We start from the raw sequence: 21,267 nt of genomic DNA, 5'->3' as shown, positions 1-21,267 counted from the left end.
GCTAAGTATTTGAAGTGGTGATATAAATGAAATAAGAACCAACTCTGTAGACAGACACAAAGTTCTGTTCCATAACAAAACAACCTCCTTTCTTGTATTATTATGTGACAACACCACTCTCAAATGCTATCAAGTCATCAGATGACTCGATCAAAGTTTCTTCTTAGAATCATAGAATGGCCTAGGTTGAAAAGGACCGCAAAGATCATCTAGTTTCATCCCCCCTGCTATGTGCAGGATCACCAACCACCAGACCAGGCTGCCCAGAGCCAAATCCAGCCTTGCTTTGAACGCCTCCAGGGATGGGACATCCACAACCTCTTTGGGCAACCTGTTCCAGTGCATCACCCCCCTCTGTGTGGAAAAATTCCTCCTAATATCTAACCTAAATATTGTCTTATTTTAAAACCATTCCCCTTTGTCCTATCTCTGCCCACCCTCATAAGCTACCATTCCCCCCTCCTGTTCATAAGCTCCTTTCAAGTACTGGATGGCCACAATGAAGTCTCCTTGGAGCCTTCTCTTCTCCGAGCTAAACAAGCCCAGTTCCCTCAACCTTTCCTAATAGGAAAGGTGCTCCAGCCCTTTGATCATCTTAGCGGCTCTCCTCTGGACCCACTCCAAGTTTTTGGTGTCTTTCTTGTGTTGGGGGCCTTCAGTAGGTTCCTTTGTATTGTAACCATTCTACCCTAAAAAAGCTCCATTAAATATAGATGTTTCACACAAGTGGATCTGACTGGCAATTCATTACTCATCTGCAATGAATCTGATCACAGCACACTCCTCTGGGTTTGTAACAGTTTAGTGCAGTAGGACAGTGTAGACAAGACCATCACCCTTCTGTTCCATAGCAGTTTCTAAATGTGTTTCTCTCAGATCTTTCCTCAAGTATTAAAGATTCCTTAATTAAAGGATTATTATATCCAAATTAATTATTCTCTCGTTTCTTAAAAGGCATGGGCATTTTACATTAACATTTTGTGCTTTTCAAATTAAGCTATTTATTCAGCATGGTTCCCTGAGGATGGATTTATACTGACTGGTACCACAAGAATTCTCTGCAACACTTACGATGCTCTGTCTGAGCATTATACATTTCCATTTATCGTGCTACGGATGTTACTAGAAATCCCCATTCTTGGTTTGATGTTTGTTTTATTTATTAGCTACAAGCATTTGTTGAATGGTTATGACGCTGTGAACAGAGTGCAAAGCCAACATCTTTACCAGAGTAAAAAAGACAGCATGAATCACACAACCAAGTTAATATTTAAAGAACAACAATTTAATTTGGTATGTAACGTTTTCCTAGGAGGATCTTTATTTTCAATGCTATACATGTGAAAGTAAGAATGAGCAAGTGGTTTGCTATCTACATGTATAAAAATATAAACATCCTATCAAACATCTGCAGTCACCCTTCATGATATGCATCACTGAAAACCTTAAATTCTAATTAAAAGAACGACTGAGTTTAGCAGCTCCTGTATTTATCTCCCATTTATCTCCAAATACATCTACAATGAACAGCTGCAAACCACATACAGGGCTCTAGCAGTGTGCCTTTAGATGTTGTCCTTTTGTAGAATAACGGGTTAGAGGAGCCATCGCAGCCATCCATTCTCTGAGTGCTCACCAGAGGAGAGCATCCAAACTCAGGGACACGGCCTGGGGCATTTTACCTTTTGAAAATGTAACTGAAATTGACAATTAACCTTTAAGAAATAGAGACTTCTGCAGCAAGTCATCAAATGACTATTGAATAAGTGGCACCGTCATTTCAAACCAAGATTTTAATGAGTTACCTGTAAATGAGCAGCCTCGCTGTCTAATACTAATCACACTTAAAAGAGTTTTCTAGCACGAACACAAAAGATTATTTGTTTTAAATGATCCATTGATATTTTTATTATATCAACTTTTACTTAAAATTCTGAGAGTTCCTGGATCGTCTGCCATCAAATGGGTCAGCACTCACTGATCAAACTACAGGCAATCTTTGTTAGAGATGCATTCAACCACCTGGAAGTTAAGGTAGAATTCACATTCAAGCAAATATGTAATCAATTTCAATTCTACACTAATATTCATACTCGGTTTTCTTCCATAGAAACAAGTATAAGAAACCAATAGAACATCACCATATTATGTACACAGCGTAATATGTAAATGCTCAGCTAGATATGAAATTCTGTAGCACTAAAGTGATTAAAAAACTAAATGATTCGTGTAAAATGTTTACATACTGTATATATATATATATACATACTAAATCACCAGTTCAATTCTAAACTGTCCCTTATCCATAGCTTCTATGATGGATTTTGTAAGCTACCAGATTCTTAAAAAAAGAAAGCTACCTAGAGCCAATCCAAACACTTTACTGGAATCTTATACAAAATTTTAAAAAACATACTTCAGAGTTACTGAACAGAAACTAGAAAAAGACAGTCAATATTCTTGAGAATGACATTGTAAAGACCTAGTAGCTGTGATCAAGCTCCTTTCACTTGCGGTATAAATACGTTATGCACAAAGAAATTGTCTCAGAGTAAGGCATAGGACAAACAGGTTTCATTCTGTCTTCAGGTGTATTGGCCTGTCACTCTATCTTATTGCTCATCTAACAAGACATGGACGTTGCTCTCCACTTAAAAATACTCTGTTATACATCTATCTACAGCTGGACAATATCCAGAGCTTTCGCATGCGCATCATCACTTTAGTCACACTGATAAACAATCTTGCCAATTAAAAAACTCATGGCTGTGCAAGTTATTTTCAGTTTTACGCAACTGCAGATGTACTCAGTGAATGACCGAGTGATGCGCATGGAGACCGAGTGCTGGAACTCAGTAAGTAAGTGGCTATAGCTCTTTTCAAAGGAACTAAAGCTTTAAAAAATAAAACCAAACTATGAAATTCTTTGGTTAGGCATAAGTGCTAGCAGTATTTCTAAATTTGGGGTTAGAAAGATCAACTTGATTCAATAGTTTCAAAACATGCAACTTCAGGCTTTACACGTTGAATTATTCCAACAACTGGGATACATTTACGGTATTTTTCCATCACCATCAGAACAGACAACACAGGTTTCAAAGTCAGGTTTTAAAGTGCTTTTGTACTCATACCTTCAGGAATTTATTGGAAAGAACTGCTTGACCTTCCCTATTGTACAAACCAATCTCAGACTGTAGGCTGCAAAGCAAGCTATGGCCATCTTCTCCAAGAGACAAACAGACAGCATGAACACAACACAGCTTTACTTCCTGACGGGGTAATTTCCCCTGAAATACACCAGCATCACCCTAGCTTTCATAAGGATGGGGCTTAATCCTTTCTAAGAATGAGCTGTGTTGCAGGAGAGGGTTTTTTTGACTCCCAGCAGTCACTTCCCAGGTAATACTGACATGAAAAACAAGAAACTGTTTCTTAAAAATGTTGCTTCAGCATCAGTTCTGTTGGCGTCAAAATTTTACACCACTAAAATGACCAAACTCAAAGTAATAAGCAAGGTACTCTTGATTACACTTAAAAAAAAAAAAATCCATCTGCTTCCATTCAACATACATACACAATTTCACCCTGACAGGAAGCAGGCCCCACCTTCACTATGGCAGCCCCGCTGTTATCCCACCCCTGCCATTTGGAGGATGCTAAGGAAATATGCACTGAATATTCTATGCATATTGTAGACTTCAAAAGAATTATAAGGACTTCAAGCCACCCATGAATGTTACAATGTACACAGCTTTTTAAGCTTCCAAAGGACCGTCCCTTGATTCCAGATACCACAGTTCAGTGGTTGGTTATCCCAAGAACAGTGCTCCACTGCAGTCTCACGCTCCTGCTGTGCAGGCCTCAGCCCAGCTCCACAGCCTGGCAAGGTCAGAGGCTTAGGGAGGGCGGATGGACATGGATGGATCTGGTCACAAAGATGCCCACTTCCTGCAAAATTATTCATCTCTAAAGGTTAAGAACCAGCTGCAATGCCAGCGCCACAGGCAGCCATCACTGCCACACGGTTGTCCTTCAAAGGCTGGCATCGCCTTCAGGGGAGGGGCCACAAAACGGACTGCCATAACCTGCCTGAAGAGGTAAAACCTCAGTCTGAGTATGGGGACAGGAAAGAACACCTACTAGTTCAACAGAAATCACAGAAAAGCAACCAGAAAAAGAGTTCTTTGGCCCCTACGCCCCAACCTGACGGCACTGTGTGGAGAAGCAGGAGCTGGGCAAGCGCACACCTTCCTAGCTCGGGTGTTTATCCACACCGGTGACCTCTTCCCTCCCCGCTCCCAACACAGCTACCGGGGGGCCTGATGGGGGACGGGGCAGCCGGGCCACGCCACGGCAGCCAAAATGGGCTGCAGCACGACGGCTCCTGCCCCCGGGGCCCTCCGGGGCTGCGCGCTGCGGTGAGGCGAGGCGGGGGTCGTTAGGGGAGCCCCAGGGTGCGAGGGCCGCGCAGCTCCGCGCTGCCGGGCGGGGCTCAGTCCCGGCAGAAGACGTACTCGGTGTAGCTGGTCCAGATCTTGTCGTCGGCGGGGCCGCCCTGCTCGGGGCCGAAGGCGCAGGTGCCGGTGGAGGAGCAGGCGGCCATGCGGAAGCCGGCCTCGGAGAGGCGGTCGAAGGCTTGCTCGAGGAAGTTGAACTTGAGGTAGTAGCGGGCGGTGTAGCGCTCCGGGGGGCGGTCGGGATCGCGGCTCTCGTTCAGCGTTTCCCCGAAGACCTCCTTGGCCAGCGCGGTCTTGCCGCACACGGTGATGCGCGCCACCCGCCGGAACTTGGCGTCGGCCTGCGCCTCCCGCCCGATGGTGTAGGAGCCGCGGTAGCCGATGGTGATGTAGCCCGAGCGCCGCCCGCCCGCCCCGTCCAGCGACTGCGAGGGCGTCAGCAGCGGTCCGCCCGAGGGGCTGCGGCTGGCGGTGGGCGACGGCGCGGACGCCGCCGCGGCGCCTCCTTCCGCGGGCTCTGCCTCCAGGCAGCCGAGCAGCGGCGGTTCGTCGGCGCAGAGCGAGCCGTCGCGGTGCAGCACGGCGGGGCGGGCGGCGGCGGTGGTGGCCCGAGCCTGCGCCAGGCGGCGCGCCAGGTCGGGCAGCTGGAAGTACTCGGCCTCGCGCTGCAGACGGCTGCGCTCGGGGAAGTGCTCGGGCAGCACCAGCTGCAGGTCCCGCAGGTAGTCCAGGATATAGCGGAAGAGGAAGCCGTCACGGTCGAGGAAGAAACGGCCCTTGCTGTCCCGGGGCAGTTCGCTGGGCTGCTGCTGCGAGAACATGCGCCAGAGCAGCGAGTCCCGCACCGAGACCACGGTGCAGCGCCGCGTCACGTACACCTGCCCGCCCACGTTCAGCTCCACGATCTCGGGGAAGGCCGACCAGCCGCCCGTCGCCGCCGCCGCCGCCCCGCTCCCCGCCGCTGGCGACACGCCGCCGCCGTTGGGCAGCCCGCGGGCGCTGTCCGCCAGGGCCATGCCGAGGGATCCCGCCGCGGGCGGGGAGCCGCCGCCTCCCTCCCTCCTCCTCCTCCTGCCGCCGCCGGCAGGTGCCGCGGAACCGCTGCTCGCCGGAGCTCCCGCCCCGTCGGTGCGTGGAGCCGGACGGCCGCGCTACGGAGCGATCGTCTCCGTCGGGCTGCAAGCGAAGCGCCCCGGCGGCGGAGGGGCCGTGTTTATGTACGCGGCCGCAGCCGGCGGGAGGCGGGGGAGGCCGGCGGGAGGCAGAGCCGAGCGCGCGGGGAGGGGACGGCGGCGGCTCGGCACTGACGCAGGGTCCCCGGCCCCCGCCCCGTCCTGCCCTGCCCTGCCTCTCCCTGAGGCCGGGGCCGTGCGCTGCGGAGACGGCGGGAGAGGGGTTCCGCTCCTTCCGCCCTCCGCCGCTGTTCGCGAGGAACGTAGCAAAAGGGAGCGGCAGAGCGGGGACCCCGCAGTGGCACCCGTGTGTGTGTCGGGGGTACGGGTGTCACCGGGTGCCCTTATGGCTGAGGTTTGATTTGGAGCTACTGGGTACGTTAAGAAACACAGGCGTCTATTTAAAATGTAGCGGCACAGAGCATTTAAATTATGTTTCAGGATTGTGCTTGAATTTCATCTGTGTCTTTATGAGCGAGAGCACCGAGCTGCCCCAGTGGTGTGCTGGGTTTTTCTCCTTGACGCGTCCACAAGTGCCCACATGCCCGAGAGCAGCTGGAAGGACAGGAGGGAGCGCTTGCCAAGGAGCCCTATCTGGTCTGTTCTGCTACAAACACCAAATCTGCTGAACGAGAGATAAGATGGTGCAGAGCCAGGGGTTAAAAGTACTTCGAGAATGGAGAAATGGAGGAGGAAGGAAAGGCAGGCTAGTTCTCAAGAAGCGAGGTAAGTTTGCTACAGAGAAGAGGAAGAAGAGAGGGAGTTGAGAAATAAGAGTTTTGCAGAGGGAACAGATGACAAGAACAGGGAGGTGAGGCAGGGGATGGGGTGAGCTTGAGTCACTCAGAAGCCACAAGAGTTCAGTTGGAAAGGATTAAGGATAAAGCAACAGAGAACACTGCATTTTCCAAATGGAAAAAACAGGCTGCCAGCACTCAGACCACCGTGTGGTCGCTGCGTGTTTTCATTTGTGGGAGCAAAATGGCACAGTAGGTTAATCTGATATTTTGCTGACGTGCTGAAACTAGTGACTTAGTTCATTCTTCCTTTTTAATGTTTTTTGACAGAGGAGAAGGATTGGGGCTAAAACTGTAGTTTAGGAAGATCTGGAGAAGTACAAGAAGCCCGAAAGAGTTTGGTTTTCTGTCCATTTGAATACACAAGTTTATCACTATAGACAAAAATAATGTCATTTATCCACTAGCACAGAGGGAATCTTTGTTTAGTCTTATGCTATTTCAGAGTAAACTCACCGAACTAAAACACATGAAAATATCACATTGCGGTTTGCTGGTAGCAGCTTCATGGGGTTATTTTTGCCTCAGTTCCATAATGGGGTGTTTCCCCCCAGCATTGCCCTGCTCCTGGCCATCCTTAGCAGGAAGCCACTTTGGGAGCCTCCCACAGATGCATATTTTAAACTCAGTTTCCCTCGTGTGGGCTCTACTGAGAGTGCTGTGATCAGCCTGTGCACCCAGGAGATGAGCTCATGTAATGCTCGTGAGGGTAATTATTCACTGCACAGTTTGCAGTGGAAGATTCAGTATGTGCCAGCAGCGCGTCTTGCAGATGCTTCTGTGCAAAAAAATAGGATGTTTAATTCATCTGTTAATTAAGCAAGCCGACCATAGAATCATAGAAACAGGGAATGGCTTGGGTTGGATGGAACCTCAAAGCCCATCCAGTTCCAACCCCTGGCCATGGGCGCGGTTGCCACCCACCAGGTCAGGCTGCCCAGGGCTCCCAGCCTGCTGTGGTTGTCTCTGAGATAGCCACCATTCTCTGGGCTGAAGGATGAACCCAGCACTGAAATACCAGTTTTGAAGCAACTGCTTCTCAGAACTGTTATCTTCTCTGGGCATCTCCTGTGGCTTCTCTGGGCATCTCCTGTGGCTTTATGCAAGCGAGGATGCTTTGCCTGGCTGCAAGACTGTGGTTATTGTAACATCTAACAGTTGCTTCTTTTCTAATTTCATCAAATTTTAGGATAGATTTTCTCCATTTCCCGTCTCTTTATACTTGGCTATATTTATCTCCAGTGAGGAGAACTGGACTTCATCCAGGGGTATTAAAATGGATGAGTGTATCAACTATTTTCATGTGCGTGTCAGTCACTAGGTTGCATAATGCAGCCATAACCACTGTGTTTTATTCTTGTTTTGTGTGGGAGACTCAGTGAGGTACTGGTACATGTAACATTTAGGGGTGCCACAGAGCACCATGGCAGACATACGACCCCAGTAAAGGGAGCTTATGGACAGATCTAGTGGACAGAACAAGCTTTTTGTTGGGAAATGCGAATTTCTTTAACTCTGTGGTACCGTGACAATTCTGAGAATGAGTTGCTTCAGATAAGGCACTTGCAGCGTTTGCTGTCAGCTGTTGACTGGGACTAGCTGTGCTTTGGATGCGTGCTGTCCTAATGATGGGATTCATCAGCTTTTCTTCTTTTGGTATTTTTGAGTTTAGATTGTGTTGTTGTTCTTTTTCGGTGGGTGCTTTTGTTGTGTCAGTGCTTAAAAGAAGGTTTCTATCACGGCTGCCAGCGGCACCAGACTGGGAGGAAGAACGAGCCTGGTTTTTGCAGTGTGGGTACAACAGCCGCAGCGGTAATCTGGTTCAGATGCCCTCGAGCCGGAAGGGTTCCTTCTCAAACCGTAGAGGAAGGGCAGCACCTAGCGGGAGTAAACCGTATTGCAGTTAACAAATGGAAAGGGCTCTGAAGTGTTACTTACAAGACCCAAATACCTGATAAATAGAATCACAGAACAGTTTGAGCTGGAAGGGGCCTTTAAAAACCGTAGTCCAGCTCCCCTGCAATGAACAAGGAAATCTGCAGCTGCGGCATTCTTCCTGCGGCACTTTACAGAGCAAGAAGACATTTTATCCATCTTCTGAACTAAAAGTAGTGGTTTGCAGTTATGTCTAATAGGATACAATTGAATTGTTTTAGACTTTATTGCTGAATTCAGAAAAATATTTAGCCTCCTGCATAAAAATAACAAAAGGACTACCGGTCTGAACCTGTGGTTCAGCCATGCTTATTTAAGCCTCAAGATGCAAGAAAAAGAATACATTAGTTAGCTGCAACTGCATGTTCTAGGAAGTCCATCTCCTATGAAAATGTTTGAGTGTGAATGACATTGAAGGAAGAATGAGAATAACTCAGGTTGAAAGAGACCTCAGGAGATGGTAAGTGTCAAAACACTCAGCTCCTGCCAGAGGGATATAGGACAGTTATGTCATTTTATAATGTGTAGCAGTGTGATATTTTACATGCACAGCATGTGCAGGTTTTCTCCTGTGCCAAATTACTCACGGTCTCTGTGGAGCAGTTCTAAGTCAGTGTTCTTTCTGTGAGACTCAGCTCTCAGAAATTAATTTTCGATATCTCTGTGAAATATTTCATTCACATGTACAAGTCTTCCCTTGGCAATTTTACTTTCTGTGAATGCGTAGCATTCTGACCCAGCTTCTACCACAGTACTGACAGGAAGACAGTCAGACCTTTGCAAACATGAGTGGAAGCTACATCGATCTTCTACGTTAGCCATCAGCATGGATCACCAGTCTTACACTCTGTCCTAGAATCTGATGGCTTGAGGATTCAATAGAAGAGTTTCTTCTAATAGGGAAAATGTAACTCATTATCTGTTTTTTTAACATGACTAATTAGGATATCAAAAACAACCTCTACACCCACTTATTACGAGCCTGCCTTCCTGTAGGGTCTGTCAGGCTTCAAAATAGCTTTTAGTGAGAAAAGCACTTGCAGCAAGTGGTGAATGTAAGAGAGCAGGGTGCTGGCAGTCCTCATTACTGAAGGCCCCAGGGTAGGAACTGAAGTCAGGAGTCAAGACTCAGACAAGGTTGGGAGTGCTTCACACCCAGAAGGCAAATCTCGGAGGAAGCTATAATCAAAAGACAGTAGTGTTGGTTTGCAAAGGAACCAGTTAAGAACTGACACTAAGTCTGTTCCTCTGGGAAGCTGATCACAAGGGCAGTGTCATTTCTGGGCATGAAATCCAAGAGAAAATATTTTTGAAGAAACTTTTCAAAAGTCAGAGGTTCGGCTTAAATCCCTTATTTATGAAACTGTTTTAACAAAGGAATTCAAAATGTGTTCTTGAAAGATAAGTAATTAGTAATGAAGATAGCGTTGATAGTGTGTTAAGTCAGACTTACCTGATCCCTTTGGCCGCAGTTATCGGTGTGTTTTTTGGTAATGTAACTTTTCAAAATGGTACTTGTGGTCAGTGCACAATAAGGAGTTCATCTGCTTTGGCTTTTTGCCACTGTGTACCAAATGTAAACTGGAACGATTCACTTGAATAGACTCAGGAAATAAACGTTTTTCTTTGTTCTTTATGCATCTTTTCCTGTTGAAATTGATGTAAAATTCCTATTATATTTAATGGAAGAAGTGCTGGTACCCCACTAGGGTGCTTACAGCATCCATCAAAAAAGGTGGGGAAGAAAGCACCTAGGTGGGAACCCACAGCAGGCACTCTGTGGGTTGGTGACTGACAAATGTGCATGCTATTTTTTGCTCTACCTAAGCTTGTGTCTTTGAATGCGGAACTGAGTGTGTTGGTGTCACACCCTGCTAGTTTCACAGCCCATGTAAACTAATGAGCAATATTAAACTGGCAAGGAGGGAATGGCTTGACAAAGCTTATTTAGCATGCTAATGTTCATTCAGGGTGTCTGTCCTGAAAGATGCTTTGAATGTGGCAGAGGTGGGCCCAGCTTTTTCCTGGGCTCTGTGATTAAGCATCTGTCCACCAGACTTCATCTCCTCTGACACAGACTGAAATGAAATTAATGAAGTCTCATTAGAGACTTGGTGTTCACCTTCCTACCTGGAAGATGAAAGTCAGAATTTAAATGCATTAAAAAAAGAAAAAAAAAAAAAAGACCCTTTATTGTTAGGATGCCCAAACTGGTTTCTGCCTCTTAGGCTTCAGAGTACTGCATGGTATGCAGCTACAAAGGGTTTTCACTGCTCCGTGTGTCCTGGAAAATAGCCATTCACTGAGGATCTCACTGGGGATCTCACTGCTCTCTATAACTGCCTTTGCTCTCTATAACTTCCTGAAGGGAGGCTGTAGTGAGCTGGGGGTCAGCCTCTTCTCTTGTGTCATTAGTGATAGGACCAGAGGGAATGGTTTCAAGCTACAGCAGGGGAGATCCAAGCTGGACATGAGGAAGTATTCTCAGAAAGGGTGGTCAGGCACTGAAATGGACTTCCCAGGGAGGTGGTAGAGTCACCTGGGGGTATTCAAGGAACAACTGGATGTTGTGTTGAGGGACATGGTTTAGTGGGAGCTATGGTAATAGGTGAACGGTTGGACTGGATAATCTTTTAGGTCTTTTCCAACCTTGGGGATTCTATGATTCTTTGATTCTATGAAGTATGCATCACTTACGGCCATAACCAGTGTTCACGTCAGTGGGAACATCTGTGAGTGAAGACTGTGAGCAGACTCTCTTAGCTCCTTCAGGCAGTGTGTCTCAGTTGTGTGGCCATGCCAGGAGGAGCTGATGAGCCTCCTGCTTGCTCACAACCTCTCTGTCTCACATGTAAACTAATGTAATGAGAACATCTCACTCACTTGAGAAGGAAGATGGTTTGCTGCCTAACTGCTGAACGTCCCAGCCTAGCAAGTGAATTAACAGGTCAGCATCTGCTAGAACTATAGCTGAGCTTGCCAGAATATTCCATTCATGAATTGCCAGCTCTCATCCTCAGCAGTGTTTCCAAGCTTCCTCTACCACTTGTGCTCATAACTCCTTATGTACTGCAGAACCTAACCTGATTTTCAGTTTAGACTGAGTTTTGTTTCTTGAAGCTGAGCTAGAAGATTGGAATCAACTTCATCAGGCACAGCTAATTGTTTCCCAGCTTCCTAATGTCCCATTATAATGAGGCGTTACTGCACAAAGTAAGGAAAAGCAGCTGTTTCTAACCTGTAAATTAAAACTTCGGTTCATTTGGAAGTAAGACTGACAAAGCTGTCTTCCTTCTGAGGGAACTTTATGTATTTTGCTTTGTAGTTGGAGACGCTAAATTGGGATTCAGTTAGTGTGTCTAGGAAATTCTGAATGTGCTTTCCTGTTCCAAGTTTACATGGAAGAATTACCACTCTGCTTTGTAGGGATTTCTTGTAAGATATTATCTATCTACAATATCTGTGATTTTCAGTCATGTTAATAAGTTTAACTAACACCATATTGCTAAGAAATAGCATATTGATAGAGCAAGTGTCAGATGGTTAGGGCATTTCAGAAATATATGGAATGACAAATCAGTGTTCAGATTTAATGAAGTTTTAAATGAGCAAGTATCTAAACTCTCAAACAAATTACATCCACTGAATTCCAGCAGTCTGCAGACTCTGTAAGCCCTTGAAGAATACAGGCATTTGATTCTTAAGAAGCTCTCCTCTCTTTGTATTGTTGAATCATGGAATATCCTGAGTTGGAAGAGACTCAAAAAGACAATCAAGTCCTGCTCCAGTATCTGGCTTATCAGATTATCCTGTTTTATCAAATAAAAACCAATATCCGACATCATTCATTGCTGACATGCCCATTAGAGGGACGTCCTGGACACTGATAAGACCTTGATGACACCACACAAAGTTTACAAAGGTAAACTTTATGGTGATGTACCGCATCTTGACTGAATGACTTTGCCGTGAATCTCAACAGGAAAGGAACACAAGGATACTGAGATTACAATGCAGCATAAATTTTATTGAATGTAAAGAAGGAATCAAAGCAGTGCATAGTTTAAAGCTGCTACAAAGGCAGCTGGTAAACAGACTGGCAATCAGCTGGCAAACTTTGCCACAATAGGATGCATGTCTTCCTCCCTCATTTGGTGAGAGGAAGAAGTAGGACCCTCTCAGCTTGCTTCAGGGTGAACCCATGGCACAGGACAGCACGAGACAGCAAAGACTTGTGATGATGAGAAGAAAGCAGGAGAAGATGACATTTGCTGGCTGTGTTTCCAGACAGCACAAGCTGGCACCCTGTCTTCCCTCTCTGTTTTGCAGGAGGGCAGGAGGGTGCTCAGCCCATCTGGAAACCTTGGCCAGCAGCTACATCCTCAGCCTGGTGCCTGGCTTCGAGCATTGCTGGGATGTGCTCAGAGGATGTCCACCTCGGCTTTAGCAGGGCAGGCATCTCCTGCCAGAGAACCGACCACCCAGGCCAGAGAAGCCAAAGCCTCCAGAAGAGATGGGCACTCCCTCCTGGCTCAGGATGCTGCCAACAGCAGCAGAGGTGCTGGATCCCACAGCAGTGTTCTGGGGGAAAGAGCTGAGGATGGGACCGGGCAGGGTCACCACCACAGGAGAGGGCTGGATCACCACACGGGAGTCCTGGCACTGCCGCACGCAGGGCTCATTGCAGCTGTTGGCCAGCGGGGTTGGGCCACAGGGACGGCACAGATCGTAGCAGGACATGGCTGTGGGTTGGAGGTGTACCTAGGAGAAAGGGTAGGCAAAGAACAGGCAGTGTGAGCAGCAGCCTGGTGGCCTCCTCACCAAGAGAGGAGGCATGGGGCTGGGGAACAGGGAGAGGCACCTGCAGTGACAGCCCAATGCCTTCTCCCACCTCCCCCAACTCTGGCAAGCAGAACAGAGCTGGTGGGAGCACCACCAAGGAGTAAGACTCACACCAAGTTTGGAACACAATCAAAGACTCAGTGGAGGTCAGAAGAGAAAGAGGAGAAGCAAAGAAAGAGGACAGTGAGGAGAAGACCACTGCAGCTTACCTTGTTCACCAAGGAGGAGAAGGCAGGAGAAGTGGATGAGGGATCGTGGTGTTAGACGGGCTTTTATATTGCTCAGAACTGCCCATAGGTCCAGAGGCACCCTTTGCACATACATTATATGTAACAACAAGCTAATTTTGCATGCAAAACACCACAATTAAAGAAATTGGTGTCTTTTTTTCTTTTTTTTTTTTTTTTTTCCTGTTCCCTGTAATGCTCCCTTTTCGTTTCTGTGTTTAGGACATGCTCAATCTACCACTGAGTCTCCTTTCAAGTGACAGGATTAGAGGCCAAAACATTTCCTGGAGACATGACACGTCAGCATGAGCAGATGATGCAACCAATGATGAACACTCTGTAACCTCAGGAGGGAACAGCAACCTCCTACCCTCTGGGGCCTTGCTTCAACACTGCTCTTTATGGTTGGGACAGGTCTCCTCCTAACCCTGAAGCTTCACCTGCACTTCCACATGGGAGGGACGGTATCATCAGTCATACTCCCTAATGCTATAATAAAATTTTAGGTTATAGAATGACTTAGTTTGGAAGGCGCCTTTAAAGATCATCTAGTCTAACCCCCTGCCATGAGCTGGGGCGTTTTGCAGCAGATCTTGTTACTCATAAGCCATCTAACCTTACTTTGAACATTCCCAGTGCTGGGGCATCCACAACTTCTCTGCACAACCTGTTCTAGTGTCTAGTAAAATCTTCTTCAGGTCCCTTTTGCATACCTGCAATCTGTTTGCAAAATAAAGATCACTCTGACTTTTGAATACAAATCTGGGGGCTCAGGTAGTAAAACTCAGAAATTTCCTTTCCCATATCTGCTATGTGACAACTGCAGAAATATATGCCATAAAGTTTTTCTAGCTTGAAAAGGGTTACAGCCATGCAAAGGGACCTGTTTGTTTTCACCATATAATTTTTCATGTGTGTAGCTTATATGTGCCTTTTGCCAAACTGCCATCCTGAAATAATTCAATGCTCTCATGGTTATTGTTTATGCTTTTTAATACAAAATCTTGATTGTGTGAGAAACAATTCCCTTAAATAAAATCTTTCCAAATAAAATGAGGCAAGTATATATATATATATATATATATATATATATATAAATCTCTATGAAGTTAAATCACATAGAAAGAGTCTGAGAATGTAGAATTGATCTCAGTGAAGGGGAAGTTTATCTGAGGGGCTGAAGATAAGCATAAATCCTGCTGTCAAAGTGACAAAGAAGCTTCCAGAATAAGAAAAGATCTCTTTGTAAGTCAAAACACTCTGTGACTGGCAGTCCAAAAAGTAAAAAGAAAGCATGTAAATTGCCAAGCATAAAGCTTGTTATGGGGGGAAAGGAGAAAGGAAAAAAATGAAACATAGCTAAGAAAAAGCAAAATAAATACAGAGGGGATGAATAGCATTTCTTTCTAGATTTCATGAGTCTTGGACTGCATATTTTCAGTGTTTTAGAGTTATAGTAGTTACACAGCCTTCTCTTTAATACTGTGTATAGGTTATAAATGTGGTTGTTCAGACCTATTATATATTGGAATGACTTTAAAGGGTAAAATATTCACCAATAACCTGTGCATGAGATCTCTCTTCGTGATCTCTCAGTCTTTGTCCTCAGGTCGAGGCTGATGTGGCTGTCCCCTTGACTTGTAATTAAAAAAAGGTGATGTTGGTGTCACTGCCTTTTGACAACAGTAGAATTACTAATAAGTTATGTTTTGTTTACTTCTTCCACATATTTTACCTTTTTGTTTTTACTGTACTGGTGCATTTTTTTTTCATCAGTCAAAGCAAATATATTTCTTCTGTATTTTGTTTATATTTATTTTTTTCACTATGCAGTGGGGAAAAAAATGTTTCAGAAGCCACAGGAGGTGCCTACATACAGCCCTAAGTAATCTGTAAGTACAAGAGGGCAGATTATGGACATTGCTAAATTAAGTATGCGTCACACAGCCAAAAGAGGGGTCAGGGCTGGAGGAGCAGAGGATTGGAGTGAAAATGGTCTTGTGTTAGCTATACAAAGGAAAAATAGCAGTAACTGCATTTAGCCATAGTAACCATAACCCATAGGAGTTCTTCAGAAGTGAACTGGATACATTCAAGTGATACCTTTAGTGTACAGGTTGGGAAGCTTCAAGGCAATCTTATATATACCTTCTATAGGGATGGATATGCTATAAAATTGATTGCATGGCCACAGCCTTTTTTGTTGTTGTTTCTTTCCTTTTGTACAACTCCCCTTTTTCTATCCACTGAGCATTACACATCTGAGAATCATGTCTGTCTGCCAAAACACTCTTCTGTTCCATTCCCATTCTATAAGCTGCACTCGGTGCCATAAGCTAAACTGTTTGAATTTGCACCAGGAGAGGGAGGGAGCACATCACCAGCACTTGGGTCAGTTGGCATTTCTTTGACATTCTTAAGAGTTTCCAAGCTTTAAAGAAAGAATTATAGAAGGCAGTGGTAGAGCAGGGCTCAGGTTCATGCGCGTGAAGGGCTTATGATCAAGGACCCTATCAGGGACAGATGAATGGGCTCACAGAGCAGCATTAGCACACATTGAGTAGATAAGCTGTAGGCAGCTTGATTTGCCAAGCAAGGATGATCCTGATTCAAAGCATTGGAAGACAAAGTATGAACAGGCTGTAATGCCACACTGCGTGTCAAGTGTTCTGACTAATGAGAAAAGCTGTTTCTTTAGAATCTAGCACAAAGAAGAGCTGTTCTAAAATTCAGAAAGAAAATGTTTCCTGGTGGAATCCACGTACAAATATAAACATGAAAGCTGATATTTTGACCCCTCTCAATTCAGAGGCAAAATTTCCTGAGGTTTCAGCCAGGATTTGCTCCTCTGGAATCCTAGACCCTGGAGATAAGAGTTTGAGGAATAGAAAGCTTTCCTAGGGTTCAGGAAGAGGTGGTTAAATTGCATCTAGTCAAAATCAACACGCAAATCCATGGGTCTCAGTGAGATGCACCCATAAGTGCTGAGGGAGCTGGCAGAGGGGACTGCTGAACAACTCTCTATCATCTTTGAAAGGTCTTGGTGAATGGGAGAGGTGCTTGAAGACTGAAGGGTAGCATAGGAAATTCCATAAGAATATGCGGAAAAACTGCTTTAATGTTAAAGGTGACAGAGCTCTGGAACAGGTTGCCCACAGGTCCACAGGTTCACAACCCGGGTTGGAAGGGACCTCAGGATCATGTAGTTCCAACCCCCCTGCCTAGCAGGGCCACCAAACATACACATTTACTAGATCAGGTTGCCCAGGGCCCTGTCCAACCTGTGTTGCCCAGAGAGGTTGTGGAGTCTCCTTCTATGGAGATATTCAAGACCTGTCTGGACACCTACTTTTGCAGCCTACTGTAGGGCATCTGCTTTAGCAGCGGGGTTGGACTCAATGATCGCTTGAGATCCCTTCCAGCAGTTGCAGTTATGTGATTCTGTGATTTCACCCACAGTGTGTGACCACATGCATCCTATGTATTTATTTATTTCATCAAAGCATTTCTGAGGTGAAGGTGTGAAAAGTCAGTTTTCTCAAGCAGTACATTGGCTTTCCTTCAGATCGTTACTTGTGCATCGTTGTCAGAGAAAATCACAATCACTTTTGTACTTCCTGAAAACTTTCATAACTAACTCATTAAAACACAAACTCTAGTGAAATTATCTAATAGCATCTCATCTAAACCTCCAGTTCATAAAACCCCTGCATAGTGTCTTCAGCACTGATTTTATAGTGATCATAGAACTGTCCTTAACTGGTCCTATCTGTAGTGACCAGGTTAAGTGACCTGTGTCCCTTGCTAGCTTTGTCCACCATCTCATTAGTCACTATTAGTTTGTGCCAGTGGCATACTGTTGTAGAAAAATGTATATTGCAGTAGTTTATATTATCACCTTAAAATATTAACTCTGTGAGCACATTTCTAATATTCATCAAGGACAAGTAAGATTCCAGCTATTATCAGTCTGCCATTGCCCATAATATCTTTAATTAAGGACGGCATTGTTAATGTAAAGCCTTAATCTGGTGAGATGCTGATTGCCTGCATTTTCACTAAATTGCTAATGAAACTCCTTCAGTTGAACCAGCCAAAGATAACAGCATCAAAGGATGTGATTAAGCTGTGAAACAAGTGGCAAGATGGCTTGTTTATTATTTTTTTTCTGAAACTGTGACAGCACAGTAATTACAGCTTATTTTATTCCCGTCTGTTTTGCAAAGTTGACAGTTGCCTTTATTTCCTTTTAATTATTAAATTTCACTTTTTAATTAATTTGCAGTAAATGCGCTGTCGTGGTAAATGCCAACTTTAGCTGCCCATAGTGCCCTGATGGAAGTGAGACCCGTGCCCTGGGGAGCAGCAGGTGGCAGTGCTGTCTCTGCTCGCAGCTTTCGGCGTTGCATTGCCGCAGCTGAAGGAAGCCATTTCGTGAGCCGTGCGTTCTTCAAGCAGAGGCGCTTTTGTTTACAGACGGAGTGCCGAATCATCAGGGTGGTGGGAAATTACCCTCCTGATGCTGAATAGCATCATTCTCTGAGTGAAATTCCTCCCAGTCTTATTTATAGTGTTTGCTCCAGCATATGTAGCAAGGAGCGTGACTCTTGATTACTTGTGTTTTTAACCCAAGATTTATCTATCTGATGAACTGTGTATACTTACTGATGCTGTTGGCAGCTCTCACTGAGAGGAGAAATCACCATCTGTTTCTAGAGCTTAAAAAAATGTTACCACTGTTATGCAAGTAAAAACTTGTTCTTGAAATTGTTCCAGAATCACTTGGTTAATTAGCAGTCACCTTTATTCCAACTCTTTTCTCAGCAGTCCGTACAGCAGCAGTCTTGTGGACAAGAACAAACACTGTGAATGCAGTAACACCTCACCAAGTGACTAGAAGGCTGCCAGAAAGGCAGCAGTCAGGATGCTTGCCTTGCCTTGCCTTGCCTTCTCCAGCTCCACAAGCTCCACTCGTAGCCTGTGGCTTTGAGGCCAAGTGGCAGTGGCTACCTCATATCCACTCTGCTTACATCTTGAGGGCCAGTTGTCTTGAAGAGAGAGCTAACAGAAGTGCTTCAATGCAGCACCAAAGCAACAGGAAAATTAAGCAGTGTAAATAAGAGTGGGTTCAAATCCAGAGCTTCCCCCTTCCTTACCCTTTTCTATTTTGCTACTAGCAAAGTGTAAAATGGAGGAGGAAGGGAGCAGAGACACAATGACAGCTTGTTCTAGAACTTATCCAGATTATTGTAAACATATGGTGGGAAGGAGTGACAATACCAAGTCTCTATGATGATTGTGATTGGGTTCATCAATCAAGCAGTTACTGCTTTTTCTTTTTTTTCTGTTTATTTATTTATTTATTTTCCTGGGTTTCGGGCCATATTTTGAATAACCAAGACAAATGCAAATGCAGTAAAAACAAGAAGTGTCTGAGTAGCCTGGGCTGTAACTCTGTTATCCTGAGGGACGTTGCATAAAGGTTGAAGTAGGCCTCTGGAGTTCGAGGGAAATAAGACAGAAAACTGATCTAAAAACTGGGAGAAAAAGTGAAATATTTTTGTGTTTGAAAGGGTGAGATGTGAATCACTGAGGTCAACTGTTCCAAGACCAGCTAAACCTAGATACCTACACAGACACCAAAGCATTTCTATAATCTTTGTTATTTAAATACGCATTTGGTTTTGTCTTTAGTTTGGACTCAAGTGGGACATCTGTGTTCCTGATGGGTATTATATTTGACACTGTGTCATCAAAATAAAGAAAATCCCTGAACTTTTAACATTAAACTCTGAGAAGGCAAAACTGTAAACAAGAAACACTTGGCATTTACCTGTAAGACTGATGTTGAAATTTATTCATGTAATTAAGGGTGTCTGGTGAGCTGCATTTTTCAGAAGAGGTTTGGGTGTGAAGTGGTATTTTGGTAAATCAGCAGAGGAAGTTGTTCCTCTGGTAAGGGCAGGCAGAAGTGCAGAAAGGAAACCGAAAGCTATAGTGTCAACATCAAGACAGTGGGTACAGTGCTGGTGCATGGTCCTGCTTTGGGCACACAAGAAGGATGGAATGCATCCAGCGATGGGGAAGAGAAAGTATCAGCATCAGCACAGATCAGTGTTAATTGAATGACAAGAAATTAATTAACTCCCTCCACATCCCTCTGCACATAGGCATAGAGGAGTTGCAGGGCCCTGCTCAGGGCTTTCTGTTAGCATTTTGTTCATTCCTAATCCATGTATCAGGTTTCCTCATCCTTCCCATAGAATTAGCCATACACCTTTTGTCAGTCAGACAGTCACAACCATGTATCAGTGCTGAATCAGGATCACAGTGGGTTTAAAACTGTGACTGACAGCAGAATCTCAGAACAAAAAGAAGCCTGAAGCACAACAGGGAGAAACATATGAGGGTCCCTCATCAGGTGGAGGAACTGATTATTCTGTGATGTGTATGTGAACTGCAGTGTTCTCACACACAAACAGAAAGAAGATGCTAATGTTAAGGGGCAGAATGAGGGCCAAGGGAAAAAATAAATGGTGGTACATGTCACAAGAGGTTGTCAGCACAGCTTTCTGCCGACTTAGTTCACAGAGGCAGCGAAGTCTTTTGAAGTTTCCTTTCCCTCCTCTAATCAGTCCCATTAGAACAAGTAGATCTGAGCTTCAAAGGTAGTGGGGCTTGTAAGAGAAGAAAGCTGCCCGCTCCACAAACCGAGGATGGCAGCTTTGTGTCCCAGGGTGGGATCTCCCACATGAGGCCGTGGCATCGGCATGGTGGGCATGATTATACAGCAAGTGCTGCACTCAGATCTCTTTGAAGGGCTTACACGCACTCCCTAATTATTGATCTTCTCCACTTGACAGGACTTTCAAAGAGTTGAAAAGGTGCTCAGTAGAGCATACTTCTTAGCTTGATCCCTCACCTGTAAAGACTAGATGGATCCATAGACCTGTTGCATTTGAACTGTTTTCTCTAGATCTTTAGCTGAAGATTAAAGTAACTGGAATATTTTCATATTAAAAGCCTTTGCAATTTTGTTGTTGTTAAGATTCTTCCTACAAACCTTTTCCCAGAACATCAGTGCTTTTAGGATATAGGTGAGATATGATGATTAGTTTGTTCACCTCACTAGATAGCGTTATTAATAATGGCATTTATTGACTCTGAGGAAACAGAAGTTCAGGTGAATTTCAGTATTTTTGCAAAGCCAATTCATTAACTTTGCAACCTGTCATTTCTAAAAATTTACAAAAAGAAAAAAAGCCTGAAAAAAGGCCTAAATATAGCATGTTTCTTTGCTTCATTTTTAACACCATTTTTATACTTTAGTAATTTGAATATATCACTTCAACAAAAATATCTATCCACTACACTTTTTTTCTGATATATTAATGAATTTGTTTATCTCAGTGTACGACTTTCCCAGGTCATGACCCTACTTTCAGTATTTGCAACTGAATTTCCATCATGCTTAAGCAACTATTTATGAGTGTTGCAATCCCTTTGCAGTCACAATCATAAGCTTGAGAATCATCTCTAAAGTATGACTTACTCTCATGGCCTTATTTTCATGGAGCATTTAGAGACTAGCTATGCTAATCCAGGAGGACTTTCAGAATACAAAGCACATCTTGAGCAGTGTCTGTAGACGTTATGCTCACAGATGTTCCTCTGGTCTTCACGAAAATATTAGTCAAATACCATCAGTAGAATCAAAGAAAATCCCAAGTTGGAAGGGACCTATGAGGATCATTGAGTCCAGTTCCTGGCTCCACCCAAAAATAAGACTGAGATCATTGTCCAGATGCTTCTTGACCTCTGACAGCTCAGTGCTTTG

At 44.7% G+C, this 21,267-nt stretch overlaps 2 protein-coding genes and 1 pseudogene across 2 annotated transcripts in view; 1 reads left to right on the top strand and 2 right to left on the bottom strand.

Annotated features, from left to right (window-relative positions):
- Positions 1 to 1,267: 1,267 nt before the first annotated feature.
- Positions 1,268 to 5,620, bottom strand: KCTD12 (potassium channel tetramerization domain containing 12). The gene has a single exon (XM_072353487.1). It carries the CDS (start codon positions 5,471 to 5,473, stop codon positions 4,493 to 4,495), a length of 981 nt encoding a protein of 326 aa, XP_072209588.1. The 5' UTR covers positions 5,474 to 5,620; the 3' UTR covers positions 1,268 to 4,492.
- A 376-nt stretch (positions 5,621 to 5,996) lies between these two features.
- The window catches only part of ACOD1 (aconitate decarboxylase 1), a 29,914-nt gene continuing 14,643 nt past the window's right edge, over positions 5,997 to 21,267 (top strand). Inside the window, exon 1 of the mRNA XM_072353461.1 lies at positions 5,997 to 6,004. The gene's annotated coding sequence lies outside the window, so the exon portion shown is untranslated. The remainder of the gene's footprint in view (positions 6,005 to 21,267) is intronic.
- Positions 12,602 to 20,202, bottom strand: LOC140260546 (uncharacterized; annotated as a pseudogene).

This window comes from Excalfactoria chinensis, chromosome 1, assembly GCF_039878825.1.
Source record: "Excalfactoria chinensis isolate bCotChi1 chromosome 1, bCotChi1.hap2, whole genome shotgun sequence".
NCBI lineage: Eukaryota > Metazoa > Chordata > Aves > Galliformes > Phasianidae > Excalfactoria > Excalfactoria chinensis.
This window is presented reverse-complemented; position numbering and strand designations above follow the sequence as displayed.

Coding starts and splice junctions, on each gene's coding strand:
- KCTD12 (XM_072353487.1), bottom strand. CDS start 5,473: ATGGCCCTGGCGGACAGCGCCCGCGGGCTGCCCAACGGCGGCGGCGTG.